General features: G+C 34.4%; 2 protein-coding genes across 4 annotated transcripts; both read right to left on the reverse strand.

Annotated features, from left to right (window-relative positions):
• Positions 1-4,890: 4,890 nt before the first annotated feature.
• On the reverse strand, positions 4,891-7,143 carry LOC107145560 (ADP-ribosylation factor-like protein 5A). Its single transcript, XM_015489574.2, has one exon. The coding sequence runs from the start codon at positions 6,826-6,828 to the stop codon at positions 6,289-6,291; it is 540 nt and encodes a 179-aa protein (XP_015345060.1). The 5' UTR covers positions 6,829-7,143; the 3' UTR covers positions 4,891-6,288.
• Positions 7,144-10,219: 3,076 nt separating this feature from the next.
• On the reverse strand, positions 10,220-23,797 carry Olr1 (oxidized low density lipoprotein receptor 1). 3 transcript variants are annotated; one of them, XM_015489634.2, is made up of 6 exons: positions 23,614-23,797; positions 18,763-18,864; positions 16,913-17,158; positions 12,674-12,813; positions 12,410-12,525; positions 10,220-12,112 (listed from the first exon to the last, which is right to left on the reverse strand). In XM_015489634.2, the coding sequence occupies exons 1-6, from the start codon at positions 23,699-23,701 to the stop codon at positions 11,968-11,970; spliced, it is 837 nt and encodes a 278-aa protein (XP_015345120.1). In that variant the 5' UTR covers positions 23,702-23,797; the 3' UTR covers positions 10,220-11,967. The 3 variants fall into 3 exon arrangements, with proteins under 3 accessions (XP_015345120.1, XP_048650893.1, XP_048650895.1); XM_048794936.1 differs by having other exon boundaries at positions 11,971-12,112; positions 12,410-12,493; XM_048794938.1 differs by lacking the exon at positions 12,410-12,525 and having other exon boundaries at positions 11,990-12,112.
• Between the last annotated feature and the right edge of the window lie 2,611 nt (positions 23,798-26,408).

A 26,408-nucleotide genomic window follows, 5' to 3' on the forward strand; every position in this document is an offset into this window, starting at 1 on the left:
CATTCTGCTATCATATATAAGTAAAAAATAAAGAAAGAAAAAGCTAATTTGCACAGGAAAGGGGGTATGTAGCACCCAGCACCCAGTACTCTGCTCACCAATGATGTGTAGGATTAAAGGTGCTGATAATAGAGGAACCACTATTTGACTAAGCTCTTCTATTACACAGCCTCGAGAGATGTTCAGAGGCTCCTTAGCTACCACTTTCAGCCAGAAAAAGAGGCCGTAGCTCTGCACCCTATGGACTTGGCATTTAGACAATATTCCCAGACTCAGTGAAGAAGGTCAGCCCCCTGTAGTCCCTGATCCAGGCAGGGAAAGAAGAGCTCAGGATGGTCAAGGGTCCTCACTTGTCTCTCCTGGGCCTTTCCCATCCCCAAAGCACAAAGTCCATGGCTATGTGAAAGCAATCTGTCTACGACATTCTTTTCATGAATAATTTCTGAAAGTCTTCACTATATACCAGTGACATTAACTCCCTTATCTCAGGGAAGAGTAATGGATGATTTGAAAAAAAAAGTCTTCCCACTTAACAACCAGTAATTTCAATTTCTAGTCCCACATTACCACTGAGTTGTCTTTAAATTTAAAAAATGGTAAATATTTTTTAATGAGTAGTAATTAATTATTTTAAAATCTATATTATTTTCAATTGACAAATAATAATTGCATCACACTCATGGAATGCATATTTTAATACATGTATAGAATGTGGAATGGGTTTTATATGTATATTTGTATGTATATTTTTTGTGTGCCTTGGGTGATCTCCATGTCGTTCCTTGTTCTTCTCTTCAGAGTGGCTCTTTTTTTTCCTATGCATTCGTTTTGTTACTTTAATATGTTGACTCTGTTTTTTTTTCCTGTATTATATTTATTAGAAAAATGTAGCAGAATGTGAAAGTGGAAAACCCAAATAAGAGAGTCTCATTGGCTCTTCCAGTACTGATTCAACAAAAGCGTCCCTGTAGTGGCTTATTTTGCATTTTAGAGTTGAATATACAATTTTCCTTAAAGAAAAATAATTGGGCTAAGAAAAAAAAATGAATTCTCTCACAAGGCATATCGCATTTATTTTTAGAGAGAAAACAGTCCAAGATAAGTGAATTGAATTGCAATTTAAGTCACCAGCGCACTGTCTAAATTCAGAGTTCATGTTCTACCTGATAAACACAGCATGTGGTGTTGTCATTGCTCCTGTCACTGAGTGACTGAGTGACTTTAGAGGTGTCCTTTTAGTTACTGTGTTTGCTTCCTCACCAGTTCAATGATGATGGGCCTTAAATATCTATTGGTACCCTTATATGTGAATAAGAGAGGTGCAGGAAAATTGATAAATGGAAATGCATCCCCTCTGGAGTGCTATTTGAGCTAAGTTAATAGGAATTAATCAAAATGGTTTAACAGACTAAGGCAGGAGTAAATGAGGGGCTGGCGCCATCTGCTGTTCTGTTTGGGTAATTTCAAGGCAGATTAGAAGAAGTTAATGTATTTTCTTCATTTGGCAATAAAGTTAAAGAATTTAAGCCGGCAGGTGTGAGATGAAATCTTAGAGTAGTTTTTATTTGCATTTCTTTAATTACTAGAAGTGTTGAACGTTTTTTTAATATATTTGTTGATCGAAAGTGCATCTTCTGAGAAGTGTCTGTTCAGCTTCTTAGCTCATTTATTGATCAGGTTGTTTGTTTTTTGTTGTTGTTGTTGTTAAGTTCTTTAAATTCTTTATATATCCTGTAGAGTAGTGCTCTATCTGACGTGCGTGTGGAAAAAAATTTGCTCCCAAAATGTAGGCTCTCTCTGTACCTTATTGATTTTTTTTTTTCTGAGAAGAAGCTTTTTAGTTTGAGTCTATCCCATTTATTGATTCTTGATTTTATTTCTTGCACTATAGGACTCTTTTTTTTAAGAGAGAGAGAGAATTTTTTAATATTTATTTATTTATTTATTAGTTTTCGGTGGACACAACATCTTTATTTTATTTTTATGTGGTGCTGAGGATGAACCCAGCGCCCCACGCATGCCAGGTGAGCGCGCTACCGCTTGAGCCACATCCCCAGCCCCTCGCTATAGGACTCTTGTTAAGAAAGTCGGGGGGCCTAATACAACATGATGAAGATTTGGGCCTACTTTTTCCTCTATAGGCATAGGGTCTCTGGTCTAATTTCTAGGTCCTTGACCCACATTGACCTGAGCTTTGTACATGGTGAGAGATACGGGTTTATTTTCATTTTGCTGCATATAGATTTCCAGTTATCAAGAATACATAGTGTTGGCAAGGATGTTGGGGAAAAGGCACACTCATATATTGCTGGTGGGACTGCAAATTGATGCAAACACTCTGGAAATCTGTACAAAGATTCCTTAGAAAACTTGGAATGGAACCACCATTTGACCCAGCTCTCCCACTCCTCTCTCTATACCCAAAGGACTTAAAATCAGCATACTATAGTGACACAGCCACACCAATGTTTATAGCAGCTGAATTCACAATAGCTAAACTGTGGAAGCAACCTAGATGCCCTTCAATAGATAAATGGATAAAGAAACTGTGGTATATATACATAGTGGAATATTACTCAGCATTAAAAAAGAATAAAATTATGGCATTTGCAGGTAAATGGATGGAGCTGGAGAATATCATGCTAAGAGAAATAAGCCAATCCCAAAAAAACCAAAGGCCGAATGTTCTCTCTTATAAGTGAATGTTGATCCATAATGTGGGGGAGGGGTACTTTAATTTGGCAAAAGGGAGGGTAGGGAGGGAAGGGGGCATGGGGGCAGGAAAGATGGTGGAATGAGATGGACATCATTACCCTAGGTACATGTATGACTGCACATATGGTGCAAATCTACATCATGTATAACCAGAGAAATGAAAAGTTGTGCTGCAATTGTGTGTACAATGAATCAAAATGCATTCTACTGTCATATATATCTAATAAAAATAAATTAATTAGTTAGAAAAGAAGAATTTAAGCAGGAAAGATTTGAATATGATAAAAATGTTACTTTCATTCTGCTTAAAGTTATCTATGTTTCTTTTTCCCTAAGGAATTATGATTGTTAAGTAAGCTTTTGTTCTAAGCTCCTGCTGAATTCAATAATTATCATATGTGCTTATTCTATTTTTAATTTTAATTTCTGTTACCAAATTACAAGTTATAAAAGGTAAAGGAACTTTCCCTATTTAGTATTAACCTTGTGACTACAGTAGTTCTTACACTGTATTAAATAAATATATTCAGCTTTTTATTTTGTTTTGTTTTTCAGCTGGGAATGCAACCCAGAACGTTGTACATGCTGGGCAAGTACTCTACCGCTAAGCTCTGGTACAGCCCCAGCTCTTTTTATTCATACATTTATTTTATTTTTGAGATAAGTTTTCCCTAAAGTGCTGAGGCTGACCCAAAACTTGCAATTCTCCTGCCTAACCTTCCCAAGTAGCTGGAATTACAGGTGTGCACCACCACAGCCAGCTATATATATAGCTCTTTTAATTTACTTCTTTATTTTCTTCCTCCATACTAGACTGTAAACACCATGAGAATAGTGTCTATGTATGTGCATTACTGTCTGCACTGTTAGCAGTAAAGAAAGAAAGAGCCTTCCCGTGAACTAATCCTCGCTAGAGAATTGTCAAATGAATGAATAAATGAACTTAAAAAAGAAGAAACTTCATATTCTTTTGTCAAAATAAATTAGAACAATTTTTAGAAAGCAAAAACATCTGGGACTTTAATATTTGTATATAATTTACCAAAAAAATATAGTCAGGTTTTTAAAAATTACATATTAGACAGTCTACGTCATTTCAAAAATATAACATACATGCTTAATAAAACAGGCATCACATTTACAAATCATGATCTTTTTTCAGTGTTTGGGATTTGCTGTGCTACATAAGCTATCTTAGAAAAGAGCTTAGTAAAGATATGATTTTACATTTATGGATATATTGAAGTGGATTCTTGCTGTCAGTTTCATGGTTTTACTCAACTTAAATTATTTATATTATTATTGATTTGTTTATTCTCTAAAAGTCAAATTATAAATTATCAGTCAGGTATGCTCCTGATGGATTAGGCAACTCAGGAAGAGCTGAGATATGTGGCAGTTGGCTAGAATATACATGAATAATTAAGTTTAGATATGTTATAACCAAGGGAAAATTTAATAATTGTGAAAATCCTCAGGTTGCCTTGAAGTCCAAGAGCAAGTGATGAATAATACTTCTACTTAGAATTCCGAGTTTCCCAACTGTGCCATGCTTAGAATTCCTCACTGTTCTCTCATTCTTTAAAATTTTCTCCCAGGAAACCAGTGGTCTGTCAATTCTCTGGTTCATAGTCTCTTCCACGGGATAATGTTTTGCCTACTGTGGAGGGGTAGGGTTTCAGAGGATTTAGGAAATAAATGCAGGCATAAAGGAGGTACATTACTAAGGTAGAAAGACTGAATATTTCAAATTTGTTCATTTTTCTTTTTTTTTGGGGGGGGGGGTTAAGGGAATTTTTAATATACAACAAGTAATTCCAAAAATATGAGTACATATGGACAAAGCTTAGTAATTTAGAATTCACTTTTGTAAAAGCATGACAAATATTAAATGTTATATTTGCATTTTGAACACTGCAACATAAATATAAAACACAAAACATCCAAAGTTAACACTGATATACCACACCCAACTTGGATTTAGATACTGAGCATTTTATATTTCATAGAAAGAAATTTTCAGTTTTCAATGCTTATAGCATATACTATTATTCCTACCAAAATCTTCATGAAATTTAAAAGGTTGGTATTAAAAGTAATTTCTTTTTTTGAATGTTCTAAAACATGCCAGTATGGATTAACCTTCAAATTTTCAGGGCATTAAAGATACACAAATAGAGTATATATTTTAATACAGGATAATTCTGTTTACAATTATGACAAAAATACCTTCAATTTTCAGACATTAAAAAGAAAGAAAGAAACCTAAGCAAACAAAAGGTATTTTGGGTCAAGTTATTTCTTAGTACGAATAATATATCATACACCAATCAGTTTTCCAGCCAACAGCATTAAAAATTTACCACTATTAATTGTTAAACAATGCATTTACAAGGTGAAAGATCAAAGAAAACTTAAGAACAACAAAAAAACCTCAAAAGGATTCCAAATCCTAAAATAAGAAATAAGAAATCTGCAAATTAAAAAATTTCAAATGTTGCTCAGAAATTTTTTATGCATTACTTGTACTCTCATTTTAACAGCTTGACATATATAATTTTATACTTAAAAAGACTCTAGCTAATTGTTTAATAATATTTATAGAATGTTACCTCTTTGGGTAGACATGTTTCACACAATAGATTTTAATTAAGAAGAAATCACTTGATAGTTTTAATCGCAATTTATGATTGATTTATAAGTGGATTAATAATCTATTCAATAATTTAGACCAATACAAGGATTAATCTGATCAATGCTCCACTGTGCAATTCTGTCAACTGGGTAAGCCAAAAATTTGACAGATATTTCACTTAGTTGGATTACACATTTCTATGTGTGTTACTGATCAACAAAAATGGGTATACAATGTCAAGCTTTTTCCTGTATCTTTTTTTTTCTTAAGAGCAGCTCAATGATTGGGGGAGAGGGGACGTTTGATTAGTACAATACAGAAAACAAACAGGAAAAGTATAAAATGGCACTTAATACCAATGCCAGTACTTATCTCATTAGGGCAATAACTAAGGATATTACTAATTTTTGCGTTATTTGCTTTTCTTTAGAACACAAATCAAAGCCATTAACTTGAACTTGAGGTATATACATAATACACACACAACCTTAAGTAAAAAATTTTTTTTTTTTCATAACTAACATGACATTTAAAATATTGGAAACAGTATCTGTGCTGATTTGTATTTTGACTTAGTGGAACAAAAAGAGAACAACATTCAGTTGGGGAGGGGTATACTGATAATAAAGCTCTTAAAGTTCAAAACATCTTCCTCTCCCTTTGTACTTACCACAGGCTATACATTGTCCTGAGAGGATTCATTGAGAAAAATGTCAATCACAGCTTTAATAAAGTACTTTGAAAGGAACTAATGAGAAAGCAAATTGGAAGATGAGACTCCCATCTTGTTTTCAAATAAGTGGTCTTAATTTTTCTTCTTATAGAAAAAAATTGAAATCAGTTTATTATAAATATATCTAAACCATTAATTTTTGCAGCTTTCAGGTAAAGTCCAGCACTTTGTTTATACAAAGTCTATGAGAAGAGGTCAGTAGAGATCATCTAATCTTAAGTCGTGACATCATCCATTCAAGTCCTTGGCATAATCCCTCGCCAGTAAGAGCACAGCATGCCTGGATATGCCACTGATGATCTTTAATAGAAGTTAGCTTCAAAAACTGGGAGATTTCTGCTACACTCATGCATTCTTTAACGTCTTGTTTATTAGCAAAAATCAGTAATCCAGCTTTTCTTAGGTCCTCATGTGCTAACATTTTGTAGAGTTCTTCTCTAGTTACAGAAATCCTCTCTCTGTCTGTACTGTCCACAACTACTATTACAAACTCCGTGTTAGTATAATAAGTATTCCAGGAAGAACGAAGAGATTCTTGGCCACCAATATCCCACATTAGGAAACGTGTATTATTAATCACTATCTCTTCTACATTACTTCCTATTGTAGGGGATGTATGTACAACTTCATTCATAGAAAATTGGTAAAGGATGGTAGTTTTTCCTGCATTATCCAATCCAACAATGATAACTTTGTGCTCCTGGTGATTGAACAGTCTCCATATCCTGGTGAAGAGAATTCCCATTCTCGGGCAGCGGACCCCCTCCAGCCACCCGGGCTGCCTGGCCTCCCTTGGCTCAGGCTAAAGGGTAGAGAGACGCACTGAAGCCTCCGCCTCTGCTGCTGCTGCCGTTCCCGCACTGGCCACCGGCCCGCTTCCAGGGAACCGGGGGGAGGCCAAAACCCAGGCCGCCCTGCCGTGCGCGAGGCCCCGCCGCTGCCGCCGCGGCACTCGCCTGGCTCGCGGACATCGCCGCCGCGTTGTCTGCGACGAGCCTCGCGGGCCACCGTCCTCCCCCAGCTCCTCTCGGACGGCTGCCCATTTTTCTTGCTATGTTTTAAAATATTTAGCAGACTTAGGAAAATGTACATATTCGGCTCATGCTGCCAAAGCAGAACAGGCTAAAGTTGCTATAAAAAATACATTGAATTAATCCAATCTTTAAAATTATATTCATTTGTACATCTATTCATGTGCTAACATGAATGTTCTATGGAGCCCAAACAAACCTCAGAAAAATCTCTACAGTGAAAAAAAATAAAGAAATGATTAAAACTACTCCTTAACGTTTCTTTTTCTACTACTGCCTATTAATTGTACAGAATAATGGGGTTTGTAGCATAGTCATAGATTCATATATCATACTTTGATCACATCTACTCCCTTCCTCTGACTCCCTTCTTCTCTCATTGTCTCTTCCCACCCTACCCAGATTCCGCATGAGAGAAAATGTGAGACTGCCCTAAGTCTGGCATATTTCACTTAGCATTATGTTCTCCAGGACCACTACTTTTTATGGTTAGAGAAACAAGTACCAGTACAGACTACATTCCACAGCACACTTTTCAAGAAACAACAAAAAGAATTCTAAGCAATCTTTACATATACATCAAGTCTGAGTTAATAAGTCTTTAGGTTATCTTTGACCAAATCTAAACACTTATTAACTCAGGCTTAACTGTAGGTTAAGAATACATTAACAAAAACCAAAACATGTTTAGGGTATTTTAAAAATAATAATAAATAGTATAAATAGCTAAGATTTCTTCAACTGTTATGAAATTCTAGGCTCTATATGATATGCTCTATAAACATTATCCCTTTAAATCCTTAGATATGTAAGAGATAGCTACAAGCATTCATCTCATTTTCATTTTAGGAAATCAAAGCATCAAGAGGGAAACTTGCTCAGATAAGAAAGAAATTTAGGGGGCTGTGGCTGTGGCTCAGTGGTAGAGCGTTTGCCTTGCACTGGTGAGGCACTGGGTTCGATCCTCAGCACCACAAAAAAATAAATAAATAAAGATATTTTTAAAAAGAAAGAAAGAAAGAAATTTAGTAACTGACCAGAATTTGAATTCAGAGAGGTCAAATTCAGAACCCTTGTTCATTTCTAATTAAGGAAATGCATGCATAATCCATAATTTATTTACATCAGCAATCAGGAAAGTTTTACAAAAAGAATGAGAGAACAGATATTTCGAAATTTTCAAGTTGCTTAACAATCATTGAGGTTATAGTTTTAAAAACTCTTTAGGAATGTAAAAGTCAGTCAGCTCACAGGGCATTCATAAACAGTCTGCAGGGCAAGTGTGATAGCTGGAAAATCATGGCATTTGCAGGTAAATAGATGCGTTGGCGAAGATAATGCTAAGTGAAGTTAGCCAATCCCAAAAAAAAAACGAATGTTGAATGTTTTCTCTGATATAAGGAGGCTGACTCATAGTGACAGTTAGGGAGGGGGAGAATGGGAGGAATAGATGAATTCTAGATAGCAAAGAGGGATGGGATGGTAAGGAAGGGGGCAGGGGGTTACTAATGATGGTGGAATGTGATGGACATCATTATCCTAAGTACATGTATGAAGACACGAATTGGGTGTCAACATACTTTATATACATAGATATGAAAAATTGTGGTATATATGTGTAATGAGAATTGTAATGCAAAAATAAGTACATGTATAAAGACATGAATTGGCCTGAACACACTTTATACTACACAAAAATATGAAAAATTGTGCTCTATATGTGTAATAAGAATTGTAATACATCCCACTGTTGTGTATTTAAAAAAATAAAATCAATTAAATAAAAAAAAGAGTGATAGCTGGAGACTTGATTTAAATTGTGTCAAGAATGGGAACATTTAAGTAACTGGCCACTATACAAAGCAGTATACAGAAAGAGATGTCCCCAGAATAGATGGGATCAGGGAACTTGCGCCTGAAGAGCTAATGCTTAGGAATCAATGCGCTGGTGCCTGCCTAGATTGGAGAACCAAGGAGTAATAAGCATGAATGCAAAGGATTCACAGGCACTGTTAGCGTGGCTCAAGAAGATAGCTGTATCGACTTTGAAATAGAAACTACCAGACACAAAACAGTCAAGAAATTCACCTGCCAGTTTTAGACTAGACTCTTTTTAGAGAGATGCTTTGTCTCCACAAATTCTTGTTCAGTGATAAAGTAGCTCCCAATGGGAAGCTAAAAGTACCTAATAACAAAAGAATTATCTTGGATTTTACTTAAAGCCAGGATGGAGTGACAAGGGCTGGTTTTATCTTTAAGCTAAACACAAACAAAACCAGAAGTGTATTATTTACAAATGATATGATTCCCTATATAGAAAATACAACAGAACAAAAAAAAGTACATGTATAAAGACATGAATTGGCATGAACACACTTTATACACAAAAATATGAAAAATTGTGCTCTATATGTGTAATATTATTTGGAGAATGAACTGAATTTTTCAGTATTTTGGGATAGAGTTAGTACCAAAAAAAAAATCCCTTGTGTTTCTATATACTAGCAACTCATATTTGTATAGAAAAATTACAAATGATAATGTCATCTACATTAACTTCAAAATTATAAAATACATAATGATAATCTAACAAAATAGGTAAAATATCTTTACAGAGAAAACTTTAAAATTTTACTTAGATTAAAGAATGCCTAAATAATGTACTTTGCTTAGAAATCAGATGAATCATTATTTTCAAGATGTAGTTCTCCTGAAGTTTATCTGTAGATTCAATGCAATCAAAATCAAAATTCCAAAAGATTTTTATAAAAATAGATGAGTCAATTCAAAAATGAATATGGAAATACAATGACATAAATCAGCCAAAATTAGAAGAGGGGAGGGGAGGGGAGGGGAGGGGGGACAGTAGAGAATAGGAAAGGCAGCAGAATACAACAGACACTAGCATGGCAATATGTAAATCAATGGATGTGTAACTGATGTGATTCTGCAATTTGTATACGGGGTAAAAACGGGAGTTCATAACCCACTTGAATCAAAGTGTGAAATATGATATATCAAGAACTATGTAATGTTTTGAACAACCAACAATAAAAAATTTTTAAAAAAAATAAATCAGCCAAAACAACTTCTTTGAAAAGAACAAAATAGAAGGATTGTCACTATGTGATTTCAAGATTTACTATAACAGTTCAGTATTCAAAATAGTGTGGTGGAAGTGGTATAAAAATAAATACATCCATAAAAGAGTAAAGAGTTTTTAAATAAATTCACATATGCATGAACAGTAGTGCTGACAAACATGCAAAAGCAGTGCAGAGAAGAATTGCCTCTCAACAAATGTTACTAAAACAATTGGATATCCACAAGCAAAGAAGTGAACTTCAATACATAACTCACAAATTACTCCAAAATAAGTCATAGACTTCAGTGTAAATCCTAAAACCATGAATTCAGAAAAACAAAATAGGAGAAAAATGTTGTGGCCTTGAGTTAAGCAATGAGTTCTTAAACAACAGAAACGTGGAAGTGCACTTCATCAAGACTGAAAACTTCTCCTTTTGTGAGTGCACAGTTTTGAGAAGGAAAAGAAGGCAGAGACAGACAACCAAAATTCTCAAGTCACATATCAGATAAAGGGCTTTTGTCCCAAATATACACAGATCTCAAAACTAAAAAATTAGTACATAGATAACCCAATTTAAAAACCCTCAAAATACTTGTGTAGTTTCTTTATTTAAAAAACATACAGATGTCATTATACATATTGTGTATAATGATGCTGGATATATATTATAACATATTTACATATATGATGATAGATTATATATAGCAAATGGAAAGGTTCTTTTAAAGAAAATAGCCTGTGTAGGGGGTGGAAAGCTCTGAAAATAGGAGAGATATTTCTAATTTCATCTGTTTCTATTCAGCAATATTTACATATCTGGCTCAGTTTGTTCTACAATTGAGTGTCTTGATTTTTTAGTCTTTATGTTTCTCATAGTATCTCATAAGAGAGTTGTAGAGAAGAATGTAATTTAGGGGGGTAAAATTCTATTATTTTTGCCTCTGGGTCATATATCCTGAGATTCTAACAAATGCTATTTTGAGGGGTTAAAGCTATTAGACTGTCCTTTGGAGGAAGAAAAGATGAAAAAATAATAACTGATTCAGAAACTGATAATGGGTTGTGAATTAGTACATGGAAAAGACCATGCAATTACTAATTATTTCCTGGGGCACCACAGTTGTCCCAAAATGTGTGTGTGTGGTGGTAAAGGTTGGGGGGAATATGAACATGTATAAATGGTGGAGTCTAGAAATAGGTCAAAATTAAAAAGACAATGGCTTTTAAGTTGAGAATGTGAGCTTCTTGATTTTGGTGCGGTCTTTCTCTAGTTCTCCTTCATGGGCACTGTTTACCAGGTCCATTTCCCCTTTTTTTGCCTTCTGTCTATAGTTGGGTAAGTTCTCTATGTTCTGTCTTCTATGCAGTATTAGAAGGGTGGGGGAAGACAGGGAAAATTGAGCAGATGGTTCCCAAGGTTGGAGAGGAGCCAAATTTTAAAATAGAAAATGGAAGATGGTTTGAAAATTAGCAAGGAGGCTTGGGACACACTAGCTGAAAAATGTCAGACAATGATGATGATAGATAGATAGATAGATAGATAGATAGATAGATAGATAGATGATAAATAAAGTGAATCTACAACTCTGGATCTAAAGGCAGTAGGCAGCTGGATTCCTAGTCTTAGTTTCTGAAAAAACCCAGTCAGTTTCTGTAGCCAGCTCATCACCTCAGTTCTCAGGGCTCTCATGGTTTGTACGTAAGTGAAGATGAAGAATAGCTTAACTTCCAGAATAAAAGACCTTTTTATCCAGATCCTTCAAATTCACAGTGCTTTCAGTAGAACTGCCTTCTTCTGACATATACTGTATGCAACTAAAATGCAGTTTTCAGCAAAAACAGCTCCCCGTTGTATATATGCACAGGTGCCTGAAGCATACATCTGGGAAACGGCACCTTGGAGTCTAAACCTGCAGGTGAAGAAGATAAAAAAAAAAAATTAAATTTACTGCCACCTTGTTTCAGAAACGTAGCTTTGTCTTAAAACTTCAAATCAATAAATATGGGAAGAAAAGCTCAAGAGAGATCTGAAAGGGTAAATGGGCAAAGCCCTTTGTGAGAAAGGTGAAGAAAGAGACTTTGGCAAATTCCCCAAGGTTCAGTGTGGCAAATGAGGTCAATAGTAGAATGTGGCAATAATTTTAAAAGTAGATAACAATAAGAAACAGAAAACTTAAAAGGGGTATCAAAAGGAATAAGAAACTTACAAGTGGGGCACCAAAGGAGAACCATCCTCCCAGAGCCACGTGTAGTTGGGTTTCCTCAGTGACAATCCCATCCAGAATGGGAAACTGGAATGGGAGATTGCTTGCTGGATGAAATTCTGTGGAGAGTAATGTTTCTAATTTGATTGAATTGATGTTACAAAACAGCTATTTTGGCTCTCCAACAAGTGGTTCTCCCCCCAGGTCCTAAACTAGATTTGTGTTGCTATCAATGCTCCAGTCCCATAATTATTCATAAACACTCACCAGATCATCAGTGTTATTAATTTTCAGCAATTGGGCATCCAAAGACAAGCAGTTCTCTTGACTCTGTTCCCAATTAAATAGTCCAGAGGGAAATAGGTAACAGCTTTCTTCATGCCAGATCCAATCTTGGGGACAAGGACCTGGGAAGTGTTGTATACTTAATCAGTGAGTTATGTTTGAATACAAATATTTCTGCAATTATGTGACTAATTATAGCCTTAGTCCCCTCACAAGCATACCATTTCTTCTTCATTAAAATATATCTGTACTCTACAAATACCTAAATAACCTTAGGGTCTTTATTTCTCCATTTGTTTTAATAACTAAATTTATTTCTCATTTAGCATTTTCACTTCCTCTGTTAAAAAATAGGATAAGCTGCAATGTGATTTTAGAACCCAATCTACTTTTTAAAGTTATGTATGGAATAATGGAAGTGAGAGTTGGAAAATGGATATTTAATAGCCACTCTGTTATTAAGAAGTTAGGCTTATGAATTTTAAAACTACACATCTTTGAATAATGGATTAGGCCTAAATACTGTGCCTTCTACTTTTAGACATGTGCTGACTGAGACAATGACCATATGTGGCTAGTCTGCATTAAGATGTGCTATAAAGATAAAATGCATACCCAATTTTGAAAACTTTGTATGAAACAATGGACAATATCCTATTAGTAATTTTTATACTAATATTGAATAAATATTTCAGATATTTTGGATAAACCTAAATATGCTACTAGAACTAATCTGCTTCTTTTTAGACATATGATTGCTAGAAAGTTTAGTGTTACATAGTGTCACACACTATACTTCTTTTGGACAAAGTTGTTTTAGGGAGAATAATATATTGATGCAAAATAAAGACCTCAACCTCAGTAAAATCTCAAATATTAAGAAGGTTCTCAGCAGCAAAATTCCCAGAGAGACTAGCAAACACAACTCAGGAAGTTAGCAATATGCAAAATGTGCCAAGGTCAGTGAGAATATGAATGTTTTCAACCACCCCCCGGGCCATCTTATCACTAGTGTCATTCTCATCCTTAGTGTTGTCTTCTGCCTAAGTTTATGACATTTTAAGGAAGACAGAGCCCTTTGATCTAGACTGTTACCAAAGTGTAGAAAAAAAATAAAATCTTTCAAAATAGTTACATTTTAATTCAGTTTTTATTGTGCCATAAACCAAGATAATTTAAGAATAGGTTTTATCAAAGAGGCTAAAACAGGAGGACCCTGAGCAATAAAATAGGATAGTGATTGAGAAGGACATGCAAAGGGTCAAGTTGAAAGCAACAAATGCAACCATCTTAGCCTCTTAACGTGCCTTTCATATTATATAAGTGTCAAAAATATCAGTTTTGTGGTCGAAAGCTTAGGCAAGTTTACAAACTTTGACAAAATAAGGAAAACACTTAAAATATAGAATTGAAACCAACTTTTTTTTCCTTGTGTATGCATGAAATATACATATAATATTACTTAACATTATAATACTATATAAAATGTACATAATTACCATATAATATTATGAGATATAAACTTGAAAAAGACACAAATCTTATTTACCATGTGCAAGAAACCACTAGAAGTACTTCACATATATGAACTCATTTAGTCCTCATAACAACTCATTGAGGTAGGCTCCGTTATTATTCTTCATTTCTCAAATAGAGAAAAGAGGAATTTGAACCTAGTCAGTCTAACTCTAGAGTCTATGTTTTTAATCACTGTGACACACTACCTCTCAAATTTCTAAGTTTGAACTCTTTCAGGACACATTTCTCAGTGATACTCACAAGACTTTCTGATGCAGAATCTTGGAGTCAATGTGGAATCTGCCATTTTTAACAAGCACTTTGCTTACTAAGGTCTGAGAACCACTGCTATTGCTGGTGCTAAGTGTAAAATCCATTACTGTGAAGCCCCTGCATCTCACTAGCTTAATGACTTCAAGCAAACACATAAATAATCACTCTCCCTCTTCATATATGCATTAAGACAACACCCTTGTTTATAGGACAGACAAAACTTGCATATTTTTCCATATGGTATTTTAATATTTATTTATTTATGATCTTCTCAAAGCTAATTGATGAAAGAAAAACTTTATTTAGTATATCTACTAAGTGGCCTTTATCTGACACTGTCAAGAAGTGTAACACATTACCTGGTGTATCTGCCCACACCAAACATACCATTTACTGAGTTTAATTAGTTGTCCATGCTTGACATCCCTGGAAGGTGGTTCTGAATGGTCCTGACATATATTTAATCCCATACAATTTTCAACTGATAAAAACAGAAATGTTTCACAGTCTTGCCTATGAAATAAACTGTTGGTTGGTATATAGCTATGTCTGATTATGTAAATATTCCTGCCCTTGATATAAAAGCCTCCTCCAAGCTTTCTTTGAGCTCTGTGTTCATTTATTTCTTTGAAAGCTCCCTCCCTAAAAATGATTAAATATATGTATGACACTTGCTAAATATCATCCTATCTAGAAATCTCTGCTTATTTTGGAAATTTAAATTACTCTGTAAACAGGGAAGGGATTTATAAACTGCAAAACTTTACACAAAACCACTTATCATTTTTATCATTTAACTTTATCTTGGTCTCATTTTGTATAAAATGAAGGAATAGATATCTGTGAACAATTATTATGTCATATTTATTCTAAGAAGTTACATATTTGAACTTATATGAGCTGTACAAGAAAAAAATGAGAGAAATCTGTGTATTAGTGGACTTAGCTACTAATCCTAAGACCAAGGCACTCAAGCGCTTCACAGAAAGCAATGTATGTCTGAAAGTGACTCCATGTCACACTTTCAAACATTCCCTAAGACTAAAATCATACACTTGTTTGGATTACACACCACAGAAAGACTAAATAATGCAGATAGCTTTTGTAATAATATCAAAGTTAAAAATAATCTTGTAAATGCTACTATTTCTCTCTTCTAGATTGTGAGTCCTGGAAAGCTGAAATCAATTCAATTCTTTTTATATAAAGGGACTTTTTAGACCCCTCATATTTTTGTCTAATGTGAAGTATCTACCTAACACTTGCATGCAAGTCTATCTCCATTGATTCTATTTAGATTGATGAAGTGAACATTCACATAGTGTCACAGAATAAAGTCTAATGCGGAAGTACGGGCAAAGAATTTTAAGGACAAGAAGACTCTTTAGAAAAAGAAATCTGGTAGTTTGTAGCTTTCAAGAAATTTCATCTGTATTGCTAATTTTATTGGTATAAATTTCAAAATGTTTCATTGTCTTTTTTTTTTTTTTGTGGTGCTGGGGATTGACTCCAGGGCCTTGTGAATGCTAGGCAGCCCCCCTCATTGTCTTTTAATATTTGTAGTATCTGTAATTATGTCTCCTGTTCTTTTTTTTTAATTTTTTTATTGTTGGTTGTTCAAAACATTACAAATTTCTTGATATATCATATTTCACACTTTGATTCAAGTGGGTTATGAACTCCCATTTTTACCCCATATACAGATTGCAGAATCACATCAGTTACACATCCATTGATTTACATATTGCCATACTAGTGTCTGTTGTGTTCTGCTGCCTTTCCTATCCTCTACTATCCCCCCACCCCTCCCCTCCCNTTAATTGAATTATATAATGAGATATATATATATATATATATATATATATATATATATATTATATATCATCCACCGGTAACATTTCAAATGAAAAGGAAAGGTTGTCAACTTTCTTCTTTGTTTTTGCAAGTAAAAACTTAAAAGCAATTACTCACTCTCTTTGGCTATATTTTTCATATGAAAAATCATTTTGCACCTTAGGAAGTAGGAAACACAATAAAAAAAAAAGAAAAAGAAATCTGATGATTAAGATACAGTAGAATGCAAAGAAGTAAGTACCTATGGCAAGCAGTGAGGATGAGAGGGGGTTCTTCCAGAGAAATTAAAAAAAAAAAAAAGAGTTTTTAAAGAAATAAGAAGCTCTTTTTTTTAAGGAAGAAAATCTTAAATCCACCAAATAGTGGGCTTCATTAAATCAGATGTCTCTAGGATTTGACATGGGGTAGGGTGGAGATGACAAAAATAGAGAACTTCCAGATGCAGACCATTATGAATGAATAATGAATGAATCATGAATGAAAATGTCAGTATGACAATTCTGTGCCTAGAAATACTTATAAAAAATAAAGATTGAACACAAAACCTGCTACTCCCCCTCTTTCCTCCCACAATACCTGAAAAGTTTTCCACTCTCTTCAGAGCTTCTTGGAGATCCAAATTTTGCTGGTGAAGCTCCATCTGCTTTCTGGATTTTTCATCCAGCTTCAAGACAAGGGTTTCTATCATTTCCTTGAGTTCCTCCTGTGACTTCTGAGAAGCATTTTTTGCCTGCTGCTGAGCTAAAATCTGTCCCTCCAGTATCATTTCCTGGTGTGTAAGGTTGGCTTGGTGTTGTTTGAGGAGATCAGACACCTGAAATACTACAGTAGAACTGAATCAGGGTTCCATTTCCAATCCCCAATATAGTTCCACTGAATTTTCACAAAATCAAATAATCAATTTTGACAACAGGTAAGTATCCACAATAACATTTCATGAACTTGAATAACTGAGAAGCAAATAGCACTTCAAAGTCTACTGGAAGATGATCCAGATTTCATCAGAAATTATGCAGTGTCTTTTTAATATGGGGAACTTTTCTGATACTTAGGATAAAAAAAATTACCAGTATTTTTTTATTAGAGTTGTGCACAAATTAAAATTAATAAGTAACACCACAGTGAAAAAAATAAAATGCAGACAATCTAAGACACTCGCCATACTCAGTGACTATTAATAGGAATTGTCATTAGTGGTTTATTCTACTTGTGTCTTAATTCTTGCGTTAAATCTCCTCTGTCCCCTCCCATTTTGTCTAACTTTCCAGACTTCCTAATTTTATTTAAGAACCAGAACACTTGCCCTATTTTGAAATAGCCACCCCCCAAATTATTTTAAGTTACTGTGTCACTAGAGTCTCAAAACATTTTTTGTTTTTATTTTTGCCATAGTGCATTTTAGGAAGGGTGGAGTTGAAACTAAGGTTGTGAAATCAAGCAGCAATGAATGTTATGGGTAAAAGATCTCAGTTCTAGAAGCTTGATGCTGCAATCTCAAGGGGATCCCTTGACTTGAAACCAGACTTGAATCTGTTGGAAAGCAATAAAGCTTCAAAGAAGATTTCTGCCAATCAGTGCTGCCTAGTCTAGGACACTTCTCCCAACCATTAGGAAAAGGCCTTTAGTGTTGATAGATTGAAAATAAAGCCGGGCACAGTGATGCAGGCCAGTAATCCCAGCTTCTGAGGAAGCTGAGGCAGAGGATTGCAAGTTTGAGGCCAGCCTCAGCTACTTAGTAACACCCTGTCTCAAAAATTAAAAAGGTCTGGGGATATAGTTCAGTGATATAGCACCCCTGGGTTCAAAAAGAAAAAAAGAATATCTTATGAATTTGAAAAACTCAGAAGCAAATAGCACTTCAAAAACCTTAATACATTGGATCCCAGCCACTTGAAATAGTTCAGATCTACAATCTAAATATGCAAATTAGATGGATGGGTATAATTTTCTTAGATATTCTTGTCCTTATTTTCACTTCTGCTTTTCCTATTAGTACACTCTCTTCCTAAATGACCATGTTATAAATTTAAAGTACATTTAGTTTAAAATGCTTTACTTAGACTATTTCTGATTTTTAAGGACATTTAATCATCTTCATCAAATCTCAACAAGAGTTAATGAAATTCATCTTGCGTTTGTTCAAGTGAGTTTGTGGATTAGTTACGTCAAGTAATTTTACTCTCCATCATTCTTGGATTTATATAGACTTTCTCGATGAAGTTATGAAAATGAAAAAAAATATTTTACCATGTGTATTCTTTATTTCATGTCTTTATCCATTTAAGGGATTAACACAATATACCCATTCATCTTCCCACTCACTTTAAAAACATTTTTTCTAAAACAAATCTAAATCAAAGCTGTTTTGTAATTGTTAGGAAATAAATTCATAAATGTAGACTCATACCACCTATTTCAGTACTTACACTGCATCCCCAACATTATGATGGTCACCAATAATCCCATGCAAAGGATCCCCAGAGTTACAGCAGCAGGGCACCACCACCGAGAAGAAAGAAAGTGAAGACCTAGAGGTGGAAAGAGAGAATCAGAAATTCAGAAACAATAGAAGCAAGTCGTCAAACCATTCTTTGGATCTTGCCTGTACTTGATTTCTTCTCTCTCATACTCCCAATGGCTCTGCAAATAATTGATCACACACTTATGATGAAAAATATGGACAACTAAAGAATTTAAGTAATTTACTCATGGTCACAAAACTGGTAATTTTAAGAGCTGGGATTCAACCAGATATCTGACTCTGATTATCTGATTTTGAAGCTGATACTTCGTCTAATCTCTTCAAAATGACTCTGTTTTTTTTTAATTGGATAAAAGTACATATATATGTATATTGATATAAATATATTCTTTTTTATCTGTTCTTTTTAGATATACATAATAGTGAATTTTGACATTATAAATACATGAAGTGTAACTTATTCCATTTAGAATCTTTTTTATTGGTTGAAAAAATGACAGCAGAATGCATTACAATTCTTATTACACATATATACCACAATTTTTCATATCTCTGTTTGAAAGTATATTGACACCCAATTCGTGTCTTCATACATGTGCTTAGGCTAATGATGTCTATCACATTCCACCATCCTTGCTAATCCCCTGCCTCCTCTCTTTCCCTCCCACCCCTCTGCCCTATCTGGAATTCATCTATTCCTCCCATGCTCCCCCTCCCTTACCCCACTATGAGTCAGCCTCATATCAGAGAAAACATTCGGCATTGTTTTTTTTGGGATTGGCTAACTTCACTTAGTTTGTTGTTTGTTTGTTTTAGTGTTATTATCTTCTCCAATGCCATCCATTTACCTGTACATTCATGATTTTATTCTCATTTATTGCTGAGTAAAATTCCATTGTGTATATATGCCACATTTTTTTTTTATCCATTCATCCACTGAAGGGCATCCAGGTTTTTGGCTCCACAGTTTAGCTATTGTGAATTGTGCTGCTATAAACACTGATGTGGCTGTGTCCCTGTAGTATGCTGTTTTTAAGTCCTTTGGGTATAGACCCAGGAGAGAGATAGCTGGGTCAAATGGTGGTTCCATTCCCAATTTTCTAAGAAATCTCCATACTGCTTTCCATATTGGCTGCACCAATTTGCAGTCCCACCAGCAGTGTATGAGTGTACCTTTTTCCCCATATCCTCACCAACACTTATTGTTTTGTGTATGCATAATAGCTGCCATTCTGACTAGAGTGAGATGAAATCCTGGAATGGTTTTAATTTGCATTTCTCTAATTGCTAGTGATGATGAACATTTTTTCATGCATTTGTTGATTGATTGTACATCATCTTCTGAGAAGTGTCTCTTCAGAACCTTGGCCCATTTATTGATTAGGTTATTTGTATTTTTGGTGTTTAGATTTTTGACTTCTTTATATACCCTAGAGATAGCACTCTGATGTGTGAGGGGTAAATATTTGCTCCCAAGATGCAGGCTCTCTATTCACCTCCCAGACTGTTTCTTTTGCTGATAAGAAACTTTTTAGTTTGAGTCCATCCCATTTATTGATTCTTGATTTTAATTCTTGTACCACAGGAGTCTTATTAAGGAAGCTAGGTCCCTAAAAGTTCCACCAGAAAACTTCTAGAACTAGTAAATGAATTCAGCAAAGTAGTAGGATATAAAATCAACATCCATAAATCAAAGGCATTTTTGTATATCAATGACAAATCCTCAGAAGGGAAATGAGGAAAACTACCCCATTTTCAATAGCCTCAAAAAAAAAAAAACACTTGGGAATCAACTTAATGAAAGAGATGAAAGATCTATATAATGAAAATTACAGAACCCTAAAGAAAGAAATCAAAGAAGACCTTAGAAGATGGAAAGATCTACCTTGCTCTTGGATAGGCAGAATTAATATTATCAAAATGACCATACTACCAAAAGCACTATACAGATTTAATGCAATTCCTATTAAAATTCCAGTGATGTTCTTTATATAAATATAAAAAGCAGTCATAAAATTAATTTGGAAAAATAAGAGGCCCAAAATAACCAAAGCAATCCTTTGCAAGAAAAGTGATGCAGTAGGTATCACAATATCAAACCTTAAATTACCAGAGCTATACTAACAAAAATGGCATGATTTTTGTTAGTATATGGTATATTTTGTTAGTATATAGTATTTTTGTTAGTATATGAATTGGCACCAAAATAGACATGAAAACCAATGGAACAGCACAGATGTGGGGGTGGGGATATACCCACATAAACACAGTTATCTCATCCTAGACAAAGGTACCATAAATATACATTGGAGAAAATATAGCCTCTTCAACACATGGTGCTGGGAAAACTGGAAATCTATATGTAGTAGAAATTGAACCCCTATGTGTCACCCTGTACAAAACTCTAAGTGGATAATGGTCCTAGGCATTAGACCAGAGACCCTGCATCTATTCAAAGAAAAATTAGGTCCAACTCTTCATCATGTTGTCTTAGGAACTGACTTTCTCAATACAATGACTCTTTACGGAACTCTCAATCCATCTTGGTTGGATCAATTTCATCCACAGCACAGAAAGCCTGAAGTTGTATTATAGATCATATATGAGTACACATGTACTTACACACACACACACACACACATACACACACACACAGTGTCTTACAAGTAACACAATATAAATAAATATCCGATATCAAGCAAATGAACTTTAGTCAATGAGTCAACTGGGATTTCCTCAAGGAATCCCATGCATAATTTTATGCTGTTCAATTTTTATTCCACTAAAATTATATCTGGAATCTGGAGTTATTGACCAAAGAAAAATAGGAATGAAATCTTGATATGCACTTAGCTTATATTAATAGTATGTCCTATAATTATAATTAGAACTATGTTATGCAACTATATTTATATCTATCATGTCACAGCAACTATAGGCCTGTTACTATAAGAGAAAAATTTCTTATTTTTATGAAAATAAGTCATGAATTTCACAGTCATATAAAGGTCCATTTATGAGTTCCACCACTCAAAAAACAGAGGTTACCAGTTCAGCAAAAAAAAAATCCCATACAAGGAATTTGATTTCCTCTTCTTGTGAAATAAAAAAAATAAAGCACCAGTATTGTTCACCTCTCTAAGTAAAGAGGAAAACAGAAAAGTTTAATAACTACCTTAAGAATATACGGATGATAAAACCCAAACATAGGACTTTAATCCAGTTGTCAATAGCCAGACTGCTTGGAATATTACATTCCAAAATTTCCAGTGTAAATGTGTAACAATACAAGTCAATTGATGATCAAATATTCACAAAATTCTCATGTATCAAAAGAAAAATCAAAATTTTGACAGGGTAGAAGATAGCTCATTCAGTGATTCAGTATTCAGATTCTCTTTGCGTGTGTGTGACAAACTGGCAATGAAGAAGTAGAAAGTAGTTTCATTTCTTGCAAGTTATTGCCTAATCCTAGCATGTATCTCTGTAAGTCCCAACTGACCTTTCTCTCTGGTCATTTCAATTTACAATTAATTTCAAATTACAGGACATCAGAAATGCCTACCACTCTTGAATGATGAAACTTCTGAATTTTTAGAAGGAAAAAAATTACAGAACACCAGATAATAGAAATAATAGGTAATAGAAAGACACATCTTCTATTATCTAGAGGACTGCTTTGTTCTTCAGAGACCATTAATTCATTCCCCGTTCCTGCTAGTGACTTTCTCATCAGAAAGTAATCAGATGTTTCTCAGTAGGTAACTTATCTAATCAGGATTTTGAAAGCAGAATTAATTTTATAATTATATCAAGAGACAGGTATTCAACATTTACTACATGAATACTGAATGAATGATTGAGTGAAGGAATGAATAAACAAATGTCAATTGTTAACTTGTAAGTCTACCAATAAATGTTTCACTGTTTTCATACCAAGTTAGTTCATCAACTCAAGGGTTACATCATTCCATGCTCATCATTATTTTACCCATTGAAAGACATTTCTATCTTGTTTATAGAAACATGATTTGAAATTTCTTTATCCGAATTTCTGACAATACTTCTCTGTCTTCCTCTCCTTTTTTTCTTTTTCTTTAGAATGAATATAAAATAAAAGGCAATTTATCCAGGTTGCCTGTGGAGATGGACTTATGAATTAATGTATACCTAAGCAGTTTAATTTAATCTGTGTGTGTCAAACAGAAAGTATAAATTTTCAAACAATTATATACAATAGAACATAATTTATGCTAATCCATACTGTGTATCATTTAACTTGTTTTGCATAATTCATAAAACATTTCAGAGTGCATTTGCAGTGCCTCAAGTATAAACAAAAATTATGACTGTACACAGTGGATGAATTTGTTTTCTGAACCATCTCATGGATTGGATTCTAATAAATGAGAGTTTGTGATATAATTCTAGTTTACTACTTACTAGCTCCATAAATGTGGGTGATTTTGTTAATCCTCCTGATCCCAGTTGGCCCTCAATAAAAGGGAGATAATAATAGTATGGATCTCAAAGTATTATTTGAACATTCTAAAAAATAAACATTTAAAATGAATAGCATAGAGAATAGTTTGTAGTAAATATGCAGTATAAGTTATCATCACCACCATTATATACTATTTGTTTTCCTTAAATGGTAATAATTTTCATTAAATGGATTAATTCTCTTTTCCTACACTTGGATGTTTTGGTATTTTAACTCCTTTCTTCAATAAATTTACATTTCTGAACTAACCCCGGTATTCTTTCCCTGTACACTTTTACCCACCCCTAGTACCTTTAGCTCTCTTTCCATTTAACTTCTGGTCAGGCTGATCCTTCCTAGGCTTCATTTTGAGGTCATCAAAAGTCATTTCCAAATTCATGCCAAGAATCAGAGAGTGTAGCAGTCAAGGACTTCAACAAACTACAAGTGTATGAGCTTCTGCTGGAGTGTTTAAATAGCTTCTGTTATCTAATAGAAAAATGACTCAATCATCCCTGGGAGGAAAGGGAGTCTTTGCTTCATATTGGGAAGTTGACTGACGCAAATTCTTGGGTTACATCTATTGCAGGTGGGGAAAGTGGTGATTCTAATATTTCAGTAAGCAATTTATGAAAGGAAAAACGTATTTTCCATGAGTCTTAGAGGGAAAAAGTTGTATGTACTCATTAGATAAGGATGCCAAAATTCACAGAAAGTAAGTCATATTAAATTTATGGAAGAGGGTGCATTTAGCCCAATATTCACATTTGCTTGTTAATTTTTGCTGTGGCAAACTGTATATAATATCTTATAATTAACACTTTTTAATAATTCTCATTGTTTTAATTGATAATCACATATGACTCCCATTTCCAAGAGGGTGCTCTGGGTAATTTTAGAACTGAATTTGGGGTACATACAGTGGCCATATAATAGCAGTAGAGAGAACTATTAGACTAGATAAGCTAGTTTCAAATATCTCCCTTGGTCTTTCCTCTTGGGGAATTACTTAACACTGATCAATGTCTCTGTCTATAAGTGGAGATAATGTCTACTTGATAATGTTGCTATAGGGATTCAAATGAGACAATGAGTGAAAGTGAAAAGCTGTTTTCAATTTGGTATTTGAAATATAACAAGAACTCAATAAATATTTGTTATAACTATTATTAGTTCTAGTATTTAGCACAGATAAATTGCCCAGCAAATAATACATTTTGGTCTAACCAGTGATTGACTCAAGTCACAAACATTCTTCTGTGCACTCCCCTTAAGTATGTCTAACTACCTGGATTCATGGATAGACTCATCTATTTTTCCTTCACGATCACCTCATCAGAAAAGAAATATCTCTTTGAAAGTATGTGCACTTCTAAAAAATATCCATATCTTCTAAAAATGTTTTCTGAAGTATTTACGTAAAACGTAACATGATTCTAAAATTTGCTTTAAACCACATTGGGGGGAAAAAAAGAAAAGGAAAGGAAAAGAAGGAAGAGATAGCTAACAGAAGAATGGAGAAATAAATAAAGTCTCTAGGAAACTAATTAGTAAAAATAACCAATATTGACAGTCTTATTAGGATTCCATTTTCTTCCGTCTCCCTAAGTTTTTCCTGCATTCTCTTTTTCTGTGCAGTGTATCTAATACCAAATTGAAAACAGCTTCTTTGCCATTTAATGTTTTGCTCTGTGACATAGTTCACACACACAATTATCAACATGTAGCAAATACATCCTTATCAAATCAGCTGGTAGCCAGAAAATGTTACTTACCTTTATCACCAAGCCCCTTGCCAGTTCCCTGAAATGTGAGTGCCAGGAAGCAAGGTCCTGATGGGACACATTTCTGCAACAACCCTGGTGACTCACACTTTAATAAAATCTTAGGAAATTCCATTAATAATGAATTAATAGATCCTGAAATAAAAAGGACACTTTATTATTCCCATAGTTACTTAACATGCCACTAACATTTCATAGCATAAAAAGGTTGCCATTTTAACCATTTCAGACACACTGTTCACTGTGGAATTAATTAAATTTGTATTGTTATACAGTCAGCACCACAATCCACCTCCAGAACTTTTAAAATTTTTTCCATCTGAAACTCTGTACCCAATAAATAACTCCTGTGGTGGTGAATTTTACAGTTAGTTTTGTTTGGGCCATCAGGTGCCAAGATAGGGTGTTTGGGGATGGGATGAACATATTAATTAGTAAAATATAGCACATTTCAACACATAATGTGGGTGGATCTCTTCCAAAAACTGAAGGACTGAAGAACAAAAAGACTAACCTCCCCACAAATAAGAAAAAATTCTCCCGCATATGGACTTTGGGTAAAAACTACCTCTCCTAGCCCTTCTGGGTCTTCTTCACCTGCTGGCCTTTGGACAGAAATTGTACCATCAGTTCTCCTGGAACCTCGGGCTACTGACCCTCACTTCTGATTTGGACTTTTCAGCCTCTATAAACATTTAAGTCAATTCCTTATAATAAATTTCTTTCTATGTATGTACACATCCTGTTGATTCTACTTTTCTAGAGAACTCTGATATATACAACTCCCTATTCCTTCTTCCTCTTCTGGAAACCACCATTCTGTTTCCAGATTTTGCTAGAACTAGATGCCTTGTGCTAACTTCTCATCAGTGTGACAAAATACCTGAGATAATTAACTTATAAGAAAAAAGGTTTATTTTGGCTCTCATGATTTTAGACATTTCAGTTCATGGTCTTTGACTGTTGTTTAGAGTCTTTGGAAAAGCAGAACACCATGACAGGGAGCATGTGGTGAAGCAAAGCTGTTCACGTCATGGCAGACAGGAAGTGGAGAGAGAGAGAGAGAGAGGAAGGAAGGATCCAGTATCCAAATATCCCTCTCAAGGTCATGCCCCCAGTGACCTAATTCCTATACTAGGCCTCACCTCCTCAAGGTTCCACCATCTCCCAATACCACTACAGGCTGGGGATCAAGCCTCTGACACATAGATCTTTGGGGGACATTCAAAATATACACCATAGCATGCTTCATGTAAGTAGAAACATAAAATATTTGTCAATTTGTGTTTGAGTTACATTATACTTTGTATGATATCTTCAAGT

Source organism: Marmota marmota, unplaced genomic scaffold (assembly GCF_001458135.2).
Source record: "Marmota marmota marmota unplaced genomic scaffold, marMar, whole genome shotgun sequence".
In the NCBI taxonomy this organism is placed as follows: domain Eukaryota; kingdom Metazoa; phylum Chordata; class Mammalia; order Rodentia; family Sciuridae; genus Marmota; species Marmota marmota.

What these genes read in the sequence shown, in the direction of transcription:
- Olr1 (XM_015489634.2), bottom strand. Translation starts at nt 23,701, where the DNA reads ATGAATTTGGAAATGACTTTTGATGACCTCAAAATGAAGCCTAGGAAG. An exon ending in AAATGGAAAGAGAGCTAAAG is followed by an intron (nt 18,865 to 23,613) that starts GTACTAGGGGTG and finishes TTCCACCTCTAG; the next exon opens with GTCTTCACTTTCTTTCTTCT. An exon ending in CATAATGTTGGGGATGCAGT is followed by an intron (nt 17,159 to 18,762) that starts GTAAGTACTGAA and finishes GTTCTACTGTAG; the next exon opens with TATTTCAGGTGTCTGATCTC.
- LOC107145560 (XM_015489574.2), bottom strand. Translation starts at nt 6,828, where the DNA reads ATGGGAATTCTCTTCACCAGGATATGGAGACTGTTCAATCACCAGGAG.